At 40.5% G+C, this 14,843-nt stretch overlaps 1 protein-coding gene across 5 annotated transcripts in view; it reads left to right on the top strand.

The window, feature by feature from the left end:
• nup50 (nucleoporin 50) overlaps nt 1-14,843 on the top strand; it is a 44,563-nt gene that overhangs the window by 15,332 nt on the left and 14,388 nt on the right. For all 5 annotated transcript variants that reach the window (XM_067999766.1, XM_067999764.1, XM_067999767.1 and 2 more), the window contains 2 exons: nt 5,792-5,978; nt 7,620-8,249. In XM_067999766.1, the coding sequence (XP_067855867.1) occupies nt 5,792-5,978; nt 7,620-8,249 (817 nt within the window). The remainder of the gene's footprint in view (nt 1-5,791; nt 5,979-7,619; nt 8,250-14,843) is intronic.

The raw sequence follows: 14,843 nt of genomic DNA, 5'->3' as shown, positions 1-14,843 counted from the left end.
TAGGTTGCTGAAAGAAGTAAGGGTGGAAATTGCAGAGGTACTGGTCATAATCTTCCAATCCTCCTTTAGATATGGAGGTGGTGCCAGAGGACTGGAGAATTGCAAATGTTACACCCTTGTTTAAAAAAGGGTGTAAGAATAAACCCGGCAACTACAGGCCAGTCAGTTTAACCTCGGTGGGGATGCTTTTAGAAAAGATAATCGGGTCAAAATTAATAGTCACTTGGACAAGGGTGGATTAACAAAGGAAAGCCAACACAGATTTATTAAAGGCAAATAGTTTTCAACTAACTTGGTTGAGTTTTTTGATGAAGTAACCGAGATGGCGGTTGAAGGCAATATGGTTGATGGACCTTCAAAAGGCATTTGATAAAGAGCCACATAATAGGCTTGTCAGCAAAATTGAAGCCCGTGGAATAAAAGGGGCAGTGGCAGCACGGATGCAAAATTGGCTGTGACAGGAAACAGAGTGTAGTGGTGTTTTTCGGACTGGAGGAATGTATACAGTGGTGTTCACCAGGGGTCGGTACTGCTCATTTTTAATGTATTGTAATGACTTGGACTTGTGTGTACATGGCACAATTTCAAAATTTGTAGATGATGCAAAACCTGGAAACGTAGTGAACAGCAAGGAGTATAGTAATAGACTTCAAATATAGACTTCAAGAAGGTATATACAGGCTGGTGGAATGGGCACACGGACATATGGCAGATGAAATTTAACAGAGGTATGAAGTGATACATTTTGGCAGGAAGAACGAGGAGAGGCAATATAAAATAAATGGTACAATTTTAAGTGGAGTGCTGGAACAGAGAGACCTGGGGGTGTATGTGCACAAATCTTTGAAGGTGGCAGGACCGGTTGGGAAACTGTTTTAAAAAAGCATACGGGATCCTGGGCTTTATAAATAGAGGCATAGAGTACAAAAGCAAGGAGCTTATATTGAACCATTATAAAATACTGGTTCGGTCACAACTGAAGTATTGTGTCCAATTCTGGGCACTGCACTTTAGGAACTTTACGAACGATGTGACGGCCTTAGAGGGGGTGCAGAAAAGATGAATTAGAATGGTTCCAGCGACGAGGGACTTCAGTTACGTGGATAGACTGGAGAAGCAGGGGTTGTTCTCCCTTAGTATTGGAGACACTAACAGCAAAGATATTCATTTGAATGGTATTGCACCTATTACAAATTTTTTCTTGCACTGCTATGCAAATGTGATACTTGTAATTTGTGTTTCTATTTAATTATATGTAAAATATTTTGGACTTCAAACCTGATTTTAAATTGAATATCAAATATTCTAAATTGAGTATCGTTGCGTAGCATAAGACTACATGTAATTCAGTAAACCGATTGTAGCAGGTGGGGTAATTAATTTTCAGATCAGTCTACCTTGCCAGGGCTGATTACTATAAAAATGTAGCTTCCACATCATCAATCAGTTGGTCCCTTTATAGGAACTGCTATGGAACCCTTGATAGTGAAAACTGTTGCTTAAAACCCCAAACTTGTTTAAAATTAAATTTGAAAGCAATAGTGACTGTAAATGTAAAAGGTAAGGAGAGAAGTTAGATTTTGTATGTGCAGATATTGTACATGAAACTTAGGAGTTCATTATCATATGACAGTCTAGCGAGATCGAGGACTTTGAAGTGCACAAAGGTTTTCAGCTTTTGCTGGCAAAACGATTAGTGAGAGGCCACTATAAGATAATACTCTTGAACCCCTTAACTCCTTTCTTCTCTCCCCATCCTCTGATATTTTGAGCCTCATCAATTTTGTTTGCTAGGTACGGGATGAACTTGTGTCTCATTCTGAAATATGAGGTATATTCCTCCACAGCTTAGCAATGTGAACGCTGCAGGCAATCAGGATCTGAGATTGTGGATCAAAAGATCCAGAAGAAATCATGTTTGGACAATGAAGCCTGGAAGGAATCTGAAATCCCAAATCACACTGCGCACATATTACACAAACTTGACCATTATTGGAAGTCGTTTATTGGGTTACTTCTTCGTATTCATATTGAACATTTTTGTCTTTTTTTAAAAAATGGCAACAGCAAAGAATCTTTGACTTCGAGCAAATTTCTGCTGTTACGATTCAAAGAAATGTTTCCCAGTTTTCTCTATTAGCCTTTACTGTCTTGATTTATCTTCTGTACCTTAATATTATTGCCATTAACTTTTCATGTGTGACTGTTTAATAATGCAACAGAAATTTGAATGATATTTTCATTCAGTATCTGGGCTCTTAACAAAGATAACAGAACCCAATGGTTCAACAAGTTTATCCAGTGAGTAGCCAAACCATACAGATGCAGAAAGTTCCAGTTTTGATCCTGGGCCTGTGTTGAGTTAGCTGATACTGCCTGGAGCAATAGTAGGAGAGCTACAACTATCTTTAATATGCTGCATTTGGGGGTGGGGGATGGATGGAATCGGCCAATTTTCCCCAGTGATGATTGTTATCCAGTGTCCCTAGAGATGTGACTGTTGCCCATGGAATCAAAACCTAGCAAGGTATCAACACATCAAGCAGATGAATGGAGAAAATTGGCAAAATGGCAAAAAAGAGCCACTTGCACAAAATTGCTGGTGTGATTATGATAAGAATTGGTGTGATTGTTTTTCCACAAGTCTATGTTTTTTGGTAGACATAAAAATTGGCTTGTGATTTTTTTTTTTAAAATTACGGTTTTCTGATCAGTTTTAGGAATTTTCCCAGTTCTTCATATTACCCTCCAGAATGTTTACTTCCTTGCAAATGAGGCTCTTGACATCCATGACCTCATCTTGGATGAGTTCATTGACATCCTAGGCCTGAAAGAACTTAGTTTGTTGGTGGTGACTTTTTCTGACCCCTGTCTTTCCCCACTCCCTGCCCCACCCCCCACACGTTCATTCAAAGGACCGTACAGAGCAATACATTCCACCACGTCCCCTGCACAAACTGCTGTGGCAGTAACGTAGTTCTTGTGGGTCTCAATTTTGCCTTTCCCCATGTTTTTATGGCAGTTTTCCTCATTCGAGCACCTTGCCCTCTTCATCTGTCCTACCTTCCCTTTAATGTCCCCTTTATCTATAACTCTTCAAAGGCCTGTCAAGATTTCCTCACTGAGACCACCTCCCTTCGCCTTTGCACGAAGAAACTACTCATCCTCAGTGGTTTTAACCTTTGCCCTCGTCCTCCCTCAGCCTCACCTCTACACGTCAACTCCCATAATCACTCCCTTGACGGCCATCTTGCCATTTTCAAAGATAGATTATTGATGACACTATCACTGATCACTTTTCTACTCTCCCTCACCATTCATTTCTTCCTGTCCACCACTTGTCCTTGCCTACCTTAAACTCAATGCCCTTGCTTTCTGCCCATGGGGGAAAAAACTCAACTCCAATTTCCTTTCCTGTTGGCACTCTACCCACCACGACACTGCCGCTGCTGTTGACCTGGTCAGTAGCTTCTTGATTCTGTCTTTGATGCTTTCAACCCACAGTTGCTCAAGATCTAGTTTCTTGCCATTCGCACAGTACAGTTCCTACAACCACCTTCAGCTTTGCAACCTAGCTCGTGCCCTTTGGTCCTCCAACTGACCTCCTTTGTGTGGCTCCACTGCACTAATTGTGGCAGAACCTCCAGTCATAATTATTCTCTGGAAAACTCTCTCCAAACTACCCCACTTCTCCTCCTGCCTTTAAAAGTCTCCCGAAAATCTTACTTTTTGAGCATGCTTTGGTTACCTTCTAACTTTTCCACTGCTGCTTGGCATCTGCTTCTCCTCTGAGCACCTTGAGACACTTTCTACATCAAAGTACTATACACATGAAAGTTTTGTTGGTTGACATTAGAGCATCTGTTTTACAATAACTTGAATGCAGGTGTGTGATGCCAAAAAACTGGCTTGCTAAAATTTTGTACAATTTTATTACATGAATAAAATTGAATTTTTTTTGCAACTGTAATTAGCTCAAGGAAACTAATTTTGAACCTGGGATGGGAACTCACCATAATTAACATAAGCAAATTAACAGTAATGATGCAGTGGCACTAAAGAGTGACAAATCCCCAGGACCAGATGGTTTCATCCCAGGGTTTTAAAGGAAGTAGATGCGAACATTGCAGACGCCCTAACTATAATCTTCCAAAGTTCTCTTGGTTCAGAAACCGTTCCTTTAGATTGGAAAATTGCACATGTCACTCTGCTATTTAAGAAAGGTGAAAGAGGGCTACCAGGGAATTATAGACCAGTTAGCCTAACATCTGTTGCTGGGAAATTACTAGAGTCTATAATTAAGGATAGAGTGACTGAACTCCTTGAAAATTTTCAGCTGACCAGAGAGAGCCAGTATGGATTTGTGAAGGGTAGGTCATACCTGATGAACCTGATTGAATTTTTTGAAAAGGTGACTAAAGTAATGGACAGGGGACTGTATATGGATGTAGTTTATGTGGACTTCCAGAAAGCATTCGATGAAGTCCCTCATAAGTGACTGTTAGCTAAAGTTGAAGCTCATGGATTTGAGGGCAAATTATTGACCTGGTTAGGAAATTGGTTGAGTGGCAGGTGACAGAGTAGGGATAGTGGGCAAGTACACAAATTAGCAGGATGTGACTAGTGGTGCCCTACAGGGATCTGTGTTGGGGCCTCAACTATTCACTATTATTAATGACTTGGATGACTAGATAGACAGCCACTTATCCAAATTTACCGATGACTCAAAGATCAGCAGCATTGTGAGCAGTGTCGATGGAAGCATAAATTACAGAGATGTTAATAGATTAAGTGAACAGGCAAAATGTGGTAAATGGATTTCAGTGTAGGCAAATGTGAGGTCATCCACTTTGGACCTAAACAGGATAGATCAGAGTACTTTCTAAATGGTGAAAAGCTCAAAACAGTGGAGGTCCAAAGAGACTTAGGGACATCGATCATTAAAATGTCATGGACAAGTACAGAAAATAATCAAAAGGGCTAATGGAATGCTGGCCTTTATATCTAGAGGACTACAATACAAGGGGGTAGAAGTTATGCCACAAATATTCAAAGCCCTGGTTTGACTGCATCTGGAGTACTGTGTTCAGTTCTGGGCACCACATCTTAGGAAGGATATTGGCCTTGGAGGGAATCCAGCATAGATTTACTAGAATGATATCTGGACTCTGAGTTAAATTACGAGGAGAGATTACACAAACCAGGGTTGTATTCCCTGAAATTTAGAAGATAAAGGGGTGATTTAATGTAAGTTTTCAAGATATTAAGAGGAACTGATAGTTTCTCTCCATCTAACCCATTTCCGCTGCTTGGGGAATCTAGGACGAGGGGACATAGCCTAAAAATTAGCGCCATGACTTTCAGGAGAGAAGTTAGAAAACACTTCTACGTGCAGAGGATGGTAGAAGTTTGGAATTCTCTTCCGCAAACGGCAGTTGATGCTAGTTAATTTTGAATCTGAGATTGATAATACCTTTTGTTAACAAAAATCTAAGGGATGTGGGGCTAAGGCGGATATATGGAGTTAGGTCACAGATCAGCCATGATCTCATTGAATGGCGGAACAGACTTGAGGGGCTAAATGGCCTACTCCTGTTCCTATGTTCCTAAAAGTGGTATCATGGTTCATTACCGTATTTTTGATGTTGACTTTAATAGCAGTCGGTAGCTTTTTAAGCCATTTTTTGCACATAAAATATGGAATATTTGGGACTTCAGTAAAAGCTATTGGTGAATCTTGTTTCCTTTTTTTTAAAAGCATGCTAACCATTTTGCTTTTAAAATGCGCTAGTCTGATGGTGGCGGAATTTTCAAAGGATTCTCTGGCCTTACTTCATCAACTGGAAATACCGGGTTTGGAGGATTTGGAAACGGTTCTGGATTCAAGCCTTTGCAGGGATTATCCAATGGAAGTAATGCATCATCCTCTTCTTCGACGCCTGCGCTTAGTTGCACTACTGATGTAAATAATACAGTGGGTAAGTAGAGTCAAATACCTTGACTGCTGAGTCCTGAATTTTTATGAAAATATATTCCAGATGTGCAGTGTTTCCCTTCCTCCCCCCTCCCTCCATGTAGAGATCTTTAGTTAGACTCTTCACTTAAGACTGGGCAATGTTGAAACATTGAGCAATATATGGTGTTTAAGTCTTGCATTGGTGAATTTTTATACTTTGAAATCTTAGCCATTGCATTTTGAGCAACTTGCTTCTTGACTATAATTTCTATGATAAATATATACATAGAAGTTACAATATGGAAACAGGCCATTTGGCCGAATCAATCTGTGTTGCTGCGTACCCTCCATGCGAGCAAAATTGTTCAAATCGCACTCACCCACCGTGTTGCCGTATCCATTCAACCCCTTTTCCTTCATCCACCTATCCAATCTAATCTTGAATGTTGACCTAGTTTCTGCCATCCTCACAACCCTCTGTGTAAAGAAGTTTCTCTGTTCTAAATCTCTTAAATGTAATGTATCTATGTCCCCTCATTCTAGACCCTTTAGCTACTGGAAACAGTCTGCTTCCATCTACTGTGTCTCATCCTTTCATAATTTTAAACACTTCTATCATATCACCCTGTAATCTGTGTTCTAGCAGAAGACCCGATTTTTAAGGTTTTCTTCACATTTGTATTTCCTCATAACAGACATCCTAGTGAATCTGTGTTGTACCTTTTCCAAAGCCTCAATCTCCTTCCTGTAGCCTGGAGCTCAATACTGCACACAGTACTCTGAGGTCTTATTCAGGTTTTATTTGGCTCATCATTACCTCTTGGCTTTTATGTTCTATACCTCTTGAGATAAAACCTAGAATTCTGTTAGTTTTTTTTACAGTCGTACCAACCTGAGGTGCAACCTTTAATGTTATGTGAACTTCCAAGTCCCTCTGCTCTTCGACAGCACTGAACCTACTTCCATTCAGAATATATTTACTGCTTTTTTTACTGAAATGCATCACCTCACTTACTGACATTGAATTCCATCTGCCACTTTTTAGCCCATTTCCCCCATTTTATCAATATCTCTTTTCTGTTTCTTTTGTTTTTTTTTTAATTAACTCCACCTCCTATTTTGGTATCATATGCAAACTTTGACACCACTCCCTCTTGGCCTATATCCAAATCATTGATATATATGCAGTGAACAGAAGTAGCCTCAGAACCAAAAAGTACTCCCTTTGGGCTTGGCTTCCCTTTAAATGATTAAATTCTTTGTATATCAGCATTAGAGGCATTTCTTTGCTTGTGTGCAGTGAGACAATGAATGTTGATTTACGCTGAAATTGGCTTCTTAAAATAGCTTAACAGCTGCTAGAATTTTTCATTGTTGAATATCATATATTTTGAAGGGTGGGGAATCCAAAAATATTGAATAGATCTGGTATTTGTAAGGAATGTTGCACTAGTTTATACTTATGTATTGTGCTACTGTATATTTTACACATAAAAGGCTCTGCATTTTAAAATAGATGCAATGTGCCGTCTATATTTTGAGATGGGCTCCTACTTTCAGAGGAAGCCCTGATCTCTGAAGACTGTCGAGAGCTCAGAACAATTTAATAGGTTTTCTTCTTTTATTGAATCTAATTAAATATTTAACTTGTTCCATTTCATAGGTTCTTTTCTGTCTAATGGTCCTCCATCAAATCCATTGGCGAAAGGTGAAATAGGTACAAAAACAAATGGTCTTAATCAAATTAACTCTCGGAGTAAAGTGGGCTGCAATGAGTACAACAAACAGCTAGCAGCACTGAATTGTTCGGTCCGAGACTGGATCACCAAACATGTCAATGAGAACCCGCTCTGTGATTTGACCCCAATCTTCAGGGACTACGAGAAGCATTTGACAAGCATTGAGCAGAAGTATGGTGGCAGCTCTGACAGTGGCTCAGAGAGTGACACAAGCAGCAAGAGGCCAGAAATGCAATCTGCTAGCACATTTGGTGTTTCCAAAACACCACAGGGGACAGCCCCATCATCTTTATTCTCATCTGTCAAAAGCAAGGATATTATTCCACTCACTTCAGAAAAAAAGCCTGAGACTACATTAGGAAATAGTGGGAACATCAGCTTCCTCTTTGGGAAAAAAGTGGAAACCTCTCCTTTAGCTGGCTTTTCTTTCAGTGGTGGTACTTCAGGCTCATTATTTGGAAAAGATCTGAACCAAGAGAAGACTGCTGCTCCAACTTTTTCCTTCACAGCATCTGTAGGAAAACCAGAAGAAATAAAAGGCAGTGAGCATAAAGGTATGGATGCTGTATAACTACTTTAAATAAACATGGTTTATTAAGTACAAATTCAAAGGTCTTAAAGCTGAGGTATTACGGTACATTGGAACCACTGCTGTCAGCCATAATGGAGGGGACTCTCTCCTCCCCTGTTCTCCCATGGATAATGGAAATTGATAGATTTAGAATTTCCAAAATTTGATCTTACCTGTATGTTACATGAATACAGTGAGCATAGGAATGAAAACAAGTACAGTATTGAATTTAATCTTCCTGGGCTATGAGAGTTATTTGTGTCGGACAGGAGATTAGTGTTAACAGGCTGTGCATTGGGTGAACATATTGTGTATAAGAATTTGCAGGAATGGGTGCCCTCAAAAATAGGAGGGGGTCATCTTATACTAAGTCGCTCTTTATGTGCAACTTTATACATTATTTAATACTGCTGCTCAAAATCAGTTTAGTCTTGACCCAGCTTTATATACAAGTTTTTATGATTACAATCTGAGCTGGTTGGCAAATGAATTCAAATAGCAGGCCATCATCAACTATAGCTATAGTATCAAAGTGAGAGCAGCAGAAGTGGAACTTTCAGAAAATAACATTTTGGGATACAGTATATGAGTAATTTGAGGCATGACTTGTGGTAAGTGTAACATGCTTGGAAGGAAAAGGGTGACTTTGGACCTATGGTTCCCAAAACCCTCCACCACTGAAGTTTTCCTCATGTAATTTCTGAGTCTATTGTAGACTAATTGATAGAGATTGATTGCTATGATTAGTCAACAACTTCATTATCATTGTATCACGTGACTACCAGGATGGTAGAAGGCGAACTGGGTGGACTTTGGATCTTTTTTTGTCTGGCAATTCCTACGGAAGACATGTTGGCTTCTACTTCTGAGCTGTCTATAGACCATTTTGAGTTCTGTTGCAGATATTTCCTTGTATTAAAGCTTACAATTTTCAGGATTGCAGCATCATTTGTGTAATTGGTAATTATTTGATGTTTCAAAAGCTGATTTTTGTTCTTTTGTTTGTATTGTCTAAAATTGCTGACTTTTGGGCATCAACTGCACATGTTGGTTTTGTCCTCCTGCAGGAAAAACAAACTAGACAGGATCCCCGTGAATTGCTGGTTTTGAGCCTGACCCGAATCAATGTTTTCGGTAAACACATAGTGGACATTGCCACTAGGTGACTATTATGACTATCACATTCTGATGCCATGTGGTGCACACGATGACCCTGTGCGTGTGCTGAAGTAGCAGTCTGTTTCACCCCATGAGGGAACTTTATTCCGTTGCTCCTTAGTACATCCCACTGTCATCGTTTCATGAAAATGTTTTATTTTTCCCTGAGTTTACCTTTAAAACTAACGTTTAAATTGTTTTTTTCGTTATTTGAATAGTTGACTGGCTTTTTAAGTGTAATTTTTTTTAAAGATTTACTGTGTTATCAGCCAATATCGCCTGTTGATTGCATTGGTCATAAGAGTGAAGCCTATCATGTTTTCATGCATAAGTTCTTACCATTTATTTAAACTAAATGTGTTATCTTGTTTTCATACTTGGTATAATTTTGTACAAGATAGGCTTTGCTTTTTGTGTTGACCACAGCTGATGGGGAGGTTTTTTACTGGCATGTTATTTACACCAGGTGTCACTGGCACAATCCCCATTCAAGGAAAATTTAAAATTCAAAATTAAATTGGTAAAATAAAAAGAGGTATACTGGTTTGAAATGACCCATACTACCGGTACTAGGCTGTTCCAACAATGGCTACTTTCAGCTAGATTAGGGGCTTCAGACACTCCATAGTTGCAGTTATGACTTTTACAGCCTCTGACAAACAAAGATGCTTAAACTGCCTCTTGACTAAAAATGACCTGGCACATCTGTCTATCACATGTCTCAAATTTTGCAGGAGGATATTTGACTGCAAGACGATGAACAAGGACATACTGTTTCAGCCCTATACCAGGATGCCACCAATTTATTGATATTGGGCTTCTAACCCTCTCAAAAAGAAAAGGGAATTATTAGCAACTCTTGCTACTCTGGCAGAGGCAGTTTAGCACCACTGACTTTCTAGTACAATAGTGTGGAATTGGGCTCAGGATATGCTTCAGTCAGTACCCTGATGGCACAAATAAGAACAGACTAACAAAGTATTGGCAGCCAGTCTCTTTTCTTGCCTTCAGGAGTAACCCCAGTACCGATGATATAGAAAGAATCCTTGTCATAGCTGGTTAGCTCCAAGGTAGGCACCTCAAACCGATGCTGCAGCATTTTCTACGTCTGGGTTTGTTTGTTTTCCTCCACATTATCCCCCATGGTCCCCTGAGAGATGTGGACTGTTTGTTTGCCTGAAGGCTAAACACTGACAAAAACTTTGGGCCAAATGACCTGTTTCCATCTGGTAACCTCTATCTGTTTCTATGTATAAGTGCTGCTCACGGAGTCTTCACACAATTCTGGCATTAGCACATTGGCGTTAGGCTTTGTATTGGGGACCTTCCCATTCATTCTACAGGTTCATGCAGAAGCAACATCAACTCTTTTGTGGCTTCATTCGGGAAAGCATGTTTGTCATTCCAGGTCTGTGCAGTTTTTGCAATAGAATGCCTACAGGCACATTTCCATGAGTAACCCTGCCTATGTAGCATCAACTAATTTATCTTGTGTTAGGATGTTGGCCTTGGTTCAGTGGTAACACTCTCACCTCTTGAGTCAGAAGGGTTGCGGATTCAAGTCCCACTCCAGAGACTTGAGCACATAATGTAGGCTGATACTTCAGTGTAGTTCTGAGTGATTGCTGTACTGTCAGAGATGCTGTGTTTTGGATGTAACATTAAACCAACATTTGCCTCCTCAAGTGGGCGTAAATGATCTCATTGCACTATGTTTGTAAAAGGAGGGGAGATCTTTCAGTGTCCTGGTCTATACTTATCCCTCAACCAACATCACTAAAACAGATTATTGCTGCTCGTGGGGCAAATTGACTGCCACATTTCCCTACATTACAACAGTGACTACACTTCAGAAGTACTTCATAGGTTGTGAAACGTTTGGGATGTTCCGAGGCTGTGAAAGGCACTATATAAATGCAAGTTCTATTTTCTTGTACCCATCGGGGGCCTGAATGGGAAGCTGACTTCACAGCTGGTGCTTGGGTCCAGGAAATTATCAGCCAAGGGTACCTGTTATATTTTGGGCTGAATCCCTGCACTTCCAAGCTAGTGTTTGTTTTAATCATCTGAGGCCCCTCAAGTGGTGGATATGATGGTGACAAGGATGATAGTAAAGTTTTTAGTTGAGCAGATTTCCTTGTATCAGGTACAGTTTCTAATGGTTTTTCATGGTTCTCAGTGAGGTGCGTACAGTCCCATCTTGAACCTTAGTAAGCTGAATTTATTCCTCAAAAAGGGAAAGTTCATCATCCAACTCGGCCCCGTTACTCCGTGGCTGCTTACAATAGATGTCAAGGATGCCTGCTTTAACATTACTGTTTGACCTTATCACTGAGATCTTGAATTCAACTTTTGGAATTGTACCGACCAGCACAGCTTTTCTTCACCCTCCAGGGTGTTCATGAAATAAACCTTGTTATCATAGCCCAAGTTAGGTTGTAGTGCTTGCACCACTGACAACAAGAGCTTCTCTCAAAAAATTGCTTGGGTAACCATCCATCGAATAATCACCACATTCTAGGAGCTCACCTTCATTATTAACCAGGAGAAGTATCCTCTAGAGCAAAAACATGTCATTTTGTAGATGTTCTGTTCTGAACAGAACAACTGAAAAGTTGTCTTGCCTAACCGATTCTTAGTTGTTCAGAGATTGGTATTTGTTCAAGAGCAGTCAAAGATTGTGAAATAACACTACCTGAATATTCTATGATGGCAGTAGCCATTTTTGTTATCCCAAAGGGCCTGACGTTTCAGGCGCTCTCTATAGTTGAACCTGCTCTGCCAGTGTTCTCCCCATATATCATTGTTATGCTAGCCTGTGAACATAGACTGCGTTTCTTTTCTGGGACTGAGGCTGTGGTGCCAGGAATTCAATATACTCCAGGGGTTCTGCTACAGCTTTACTTTCTCAATACAGGTGGGGACTCCATTTAGGGAAGCAAAGGTTCAGGAACTGATTAACTGCAGTAGGGTTCACCTTGTACATCAAGTGATTCAAGCTTGGAGCTCTACAATTAGCCTTCAGACATGTTGAAATTCTCTTGTGCAGGGCAAGTCATTGTGCTTTTGGACAGACAGCACAACTGTTGTCCAGTACATCAATATTTTGGGTCATTCTCTGTCCCCCTAGACTTAATGCTGCTTACCTATTGGTACAACAAACTTGGCACAACATCTGGCTGGGATTGACAATTTGTGATTGGTTCTCAGTCACTTGGCAAGTCACAGGTGCAAAAATCCACACTGATGTCCAAAATATTTTGCATATATGGTTATCTAACTGAGTCATTTTTGCCACTGGACAATCGTCTGCTCCCTTGTTTCTGCTAAACTACTGTGCAGAGGTCAGGATGGAGGCTGGACAGTTTCTCATTCTCTTGGAAAGATGTTTCTTTGATTCCCATGATCTCTAAAGTTAAGAAAATCAGGATGGAAGGATCGAAGCTGATTCTGATAAACTCATGCTAACTTCCCAAACTAGTTCTTGGACATCCAGAGAGTGAGCATGCCTGCCCAATTTCACTACTCCAAAGGAGATCCCTTCTCTCGTTCATTATTTTGGACCCTACAACTGGATTGGTTACCCAGTTGGCAACTTAGTTGAGAGGGGATGATTTGACTAATGTTCATCATTGTGCCTAATGGTTGATCTGCTAGCATTGTGTAAATCATTCAGTGATATAATGCGAAGTGGAAGAAATTGATCCAGTGGCATTCCTCCAAAAACGTTAGTCTGTTTTCCTTTGGTATGTATTCTGCTTTTGAAAAAATTTGACATCACCTTACCCTGCAACATAAATCCGGCTCCCTCTTTGCTCATCAAGCAGCAAGATACGTTTTTTTTTATGCTTTTGCATCAGGTTTGTTGGAATATATTTGTCTCTCTTCATGAAGGTAATCTGGAATTTACATTCTAGTTAACCAATTTTTGTCTCAAATTAGGACTTAAACCAGCTGTTATATTCGTCTTTGTAACCCCATAACAACTGTGATTTTAAAACTCCTGTTCTGACTTTATGGAAGTCTGCACTCTTGGTTTCAGCTCACCAGGTTGAAGTCGAGGTACTGGTTATCAATCATCCCTATTTGATAGCCATGGATAATTCTACCGTTGGTAGATTGACCTGGCAACTGCGGCCTCTGCTCTTCTGCAAAGACTCCCTCCTTGTCATACAAAGACCACTGCATTAATCTCTAGTGTGTTTGGTGGATGCAAATGAAGAAAGATTGCCTAATCTGTACAGTGCCATTTTTTAAATCTGCATCCTCCAAACATTGCCCTCTTACCTAGCTGCCTTGAAAACCTCATTAAGTCTATCCACCTTTCATTGGCTCTTTTGGTGAAAATCAGCTGCTGCTCTATTGTATATTTAGCCCTTTTATGTTGCATAGAAGAGGCACCATCGTATAGGGTGGTACCATCCGATGTTGGACCATGATAAATTTGGTGTTGCCAACTGTTTCCCCAGAATGTTGATCAGATTCTGCTTTAACTCCGGTGGTGGGTGGAGGAAGTACGCTTCACAAATGAAGACCACCCTACAAGGTAGATAATTTTCCTTTTATACTTCAGGTCATCGTCATCAACAGAAGTCTGTGCCAAGCCAAAAAGAAAAGTCTTGACTGCTTCCTACTCTCCTCAAACCCCTACCAGATCAAAGTAGTTTTTTGAGGTACTTGTTGGCCAACAACCTGATTTTTTTTTCCCCCTGTTTTCCCTGCTTAACTTTTTCCCTCCCTCTTGCGTTCCCCACCCCATCTCTAGAAATTGCTGATTCTTGCTGAAAACCCTGCAGTCCTTCACTTAACTGGCACTTCTCACTTTCAAGTTTAGTTACTGAGTGTTCGCAGGTTATTTGATGACAGCTGAGCCCAACCAAGCATGCACGCTCCTACAGTGATCATTGAAAGTAATCAAGAGCAATAGCCCTCGCCACTTTATTTCCCCCTTCCTAACCCCAGTTGCTGAGTCCGCACCCTTGGGATCTACCTGCCTTCCACCACATTTCTGGGCTTCCCTCTTCTTCTGCTGTAACCATTTAAACCTCCCCGGACCCATCTTTTGTTTCTGTACTTGTCTCATTATCATCGCATTTTGCCTTGCACCATCGTCACTTTTGTCATTTAATCTGTCCCCCACTCTTGTTCTTTTTCTGCCCCCCCCCCTTTCCTGGCTTTGCACTTGCTTAAAAGCTGATCATCTGTAACATCTTCCAGTTCTAATGAAAGGTTGACTTTAAACGTGAATTCTCTCCACAGATGCTGCCTGACCTGCTTAGTGTTTCCAGCATTTATTGCTGAGACCAATTGTGCTGCAGTTGTGCTAGTTAAAATCTGATAGTTCACCACAGATCAGAAATTGAATCTGGGTCTTTCTGGCTCATATAGCTAAGTATCATACCATGCTGTACCCACTAAG

This window comes from Heptranchias perlo, chromosome 18, assembly GCF_035084215.1.
Source record: "Heptranchias perlo isolate sHepPer1 chromosome 18, sHepPer1.hap1, whole genome shotgun sequence".
Taxonomy (NCBI): Eukaryota; Metazoa; Chordata; class Chondrichthyes; order Hexanchiformes; family Hexanchidae; genus Heptranchias; species Heptranchias perlo.
Note: the sequence above shows the minus strand (reverse complement) of the source record. Positions and strands in the feature narration are given on the sequence as shown.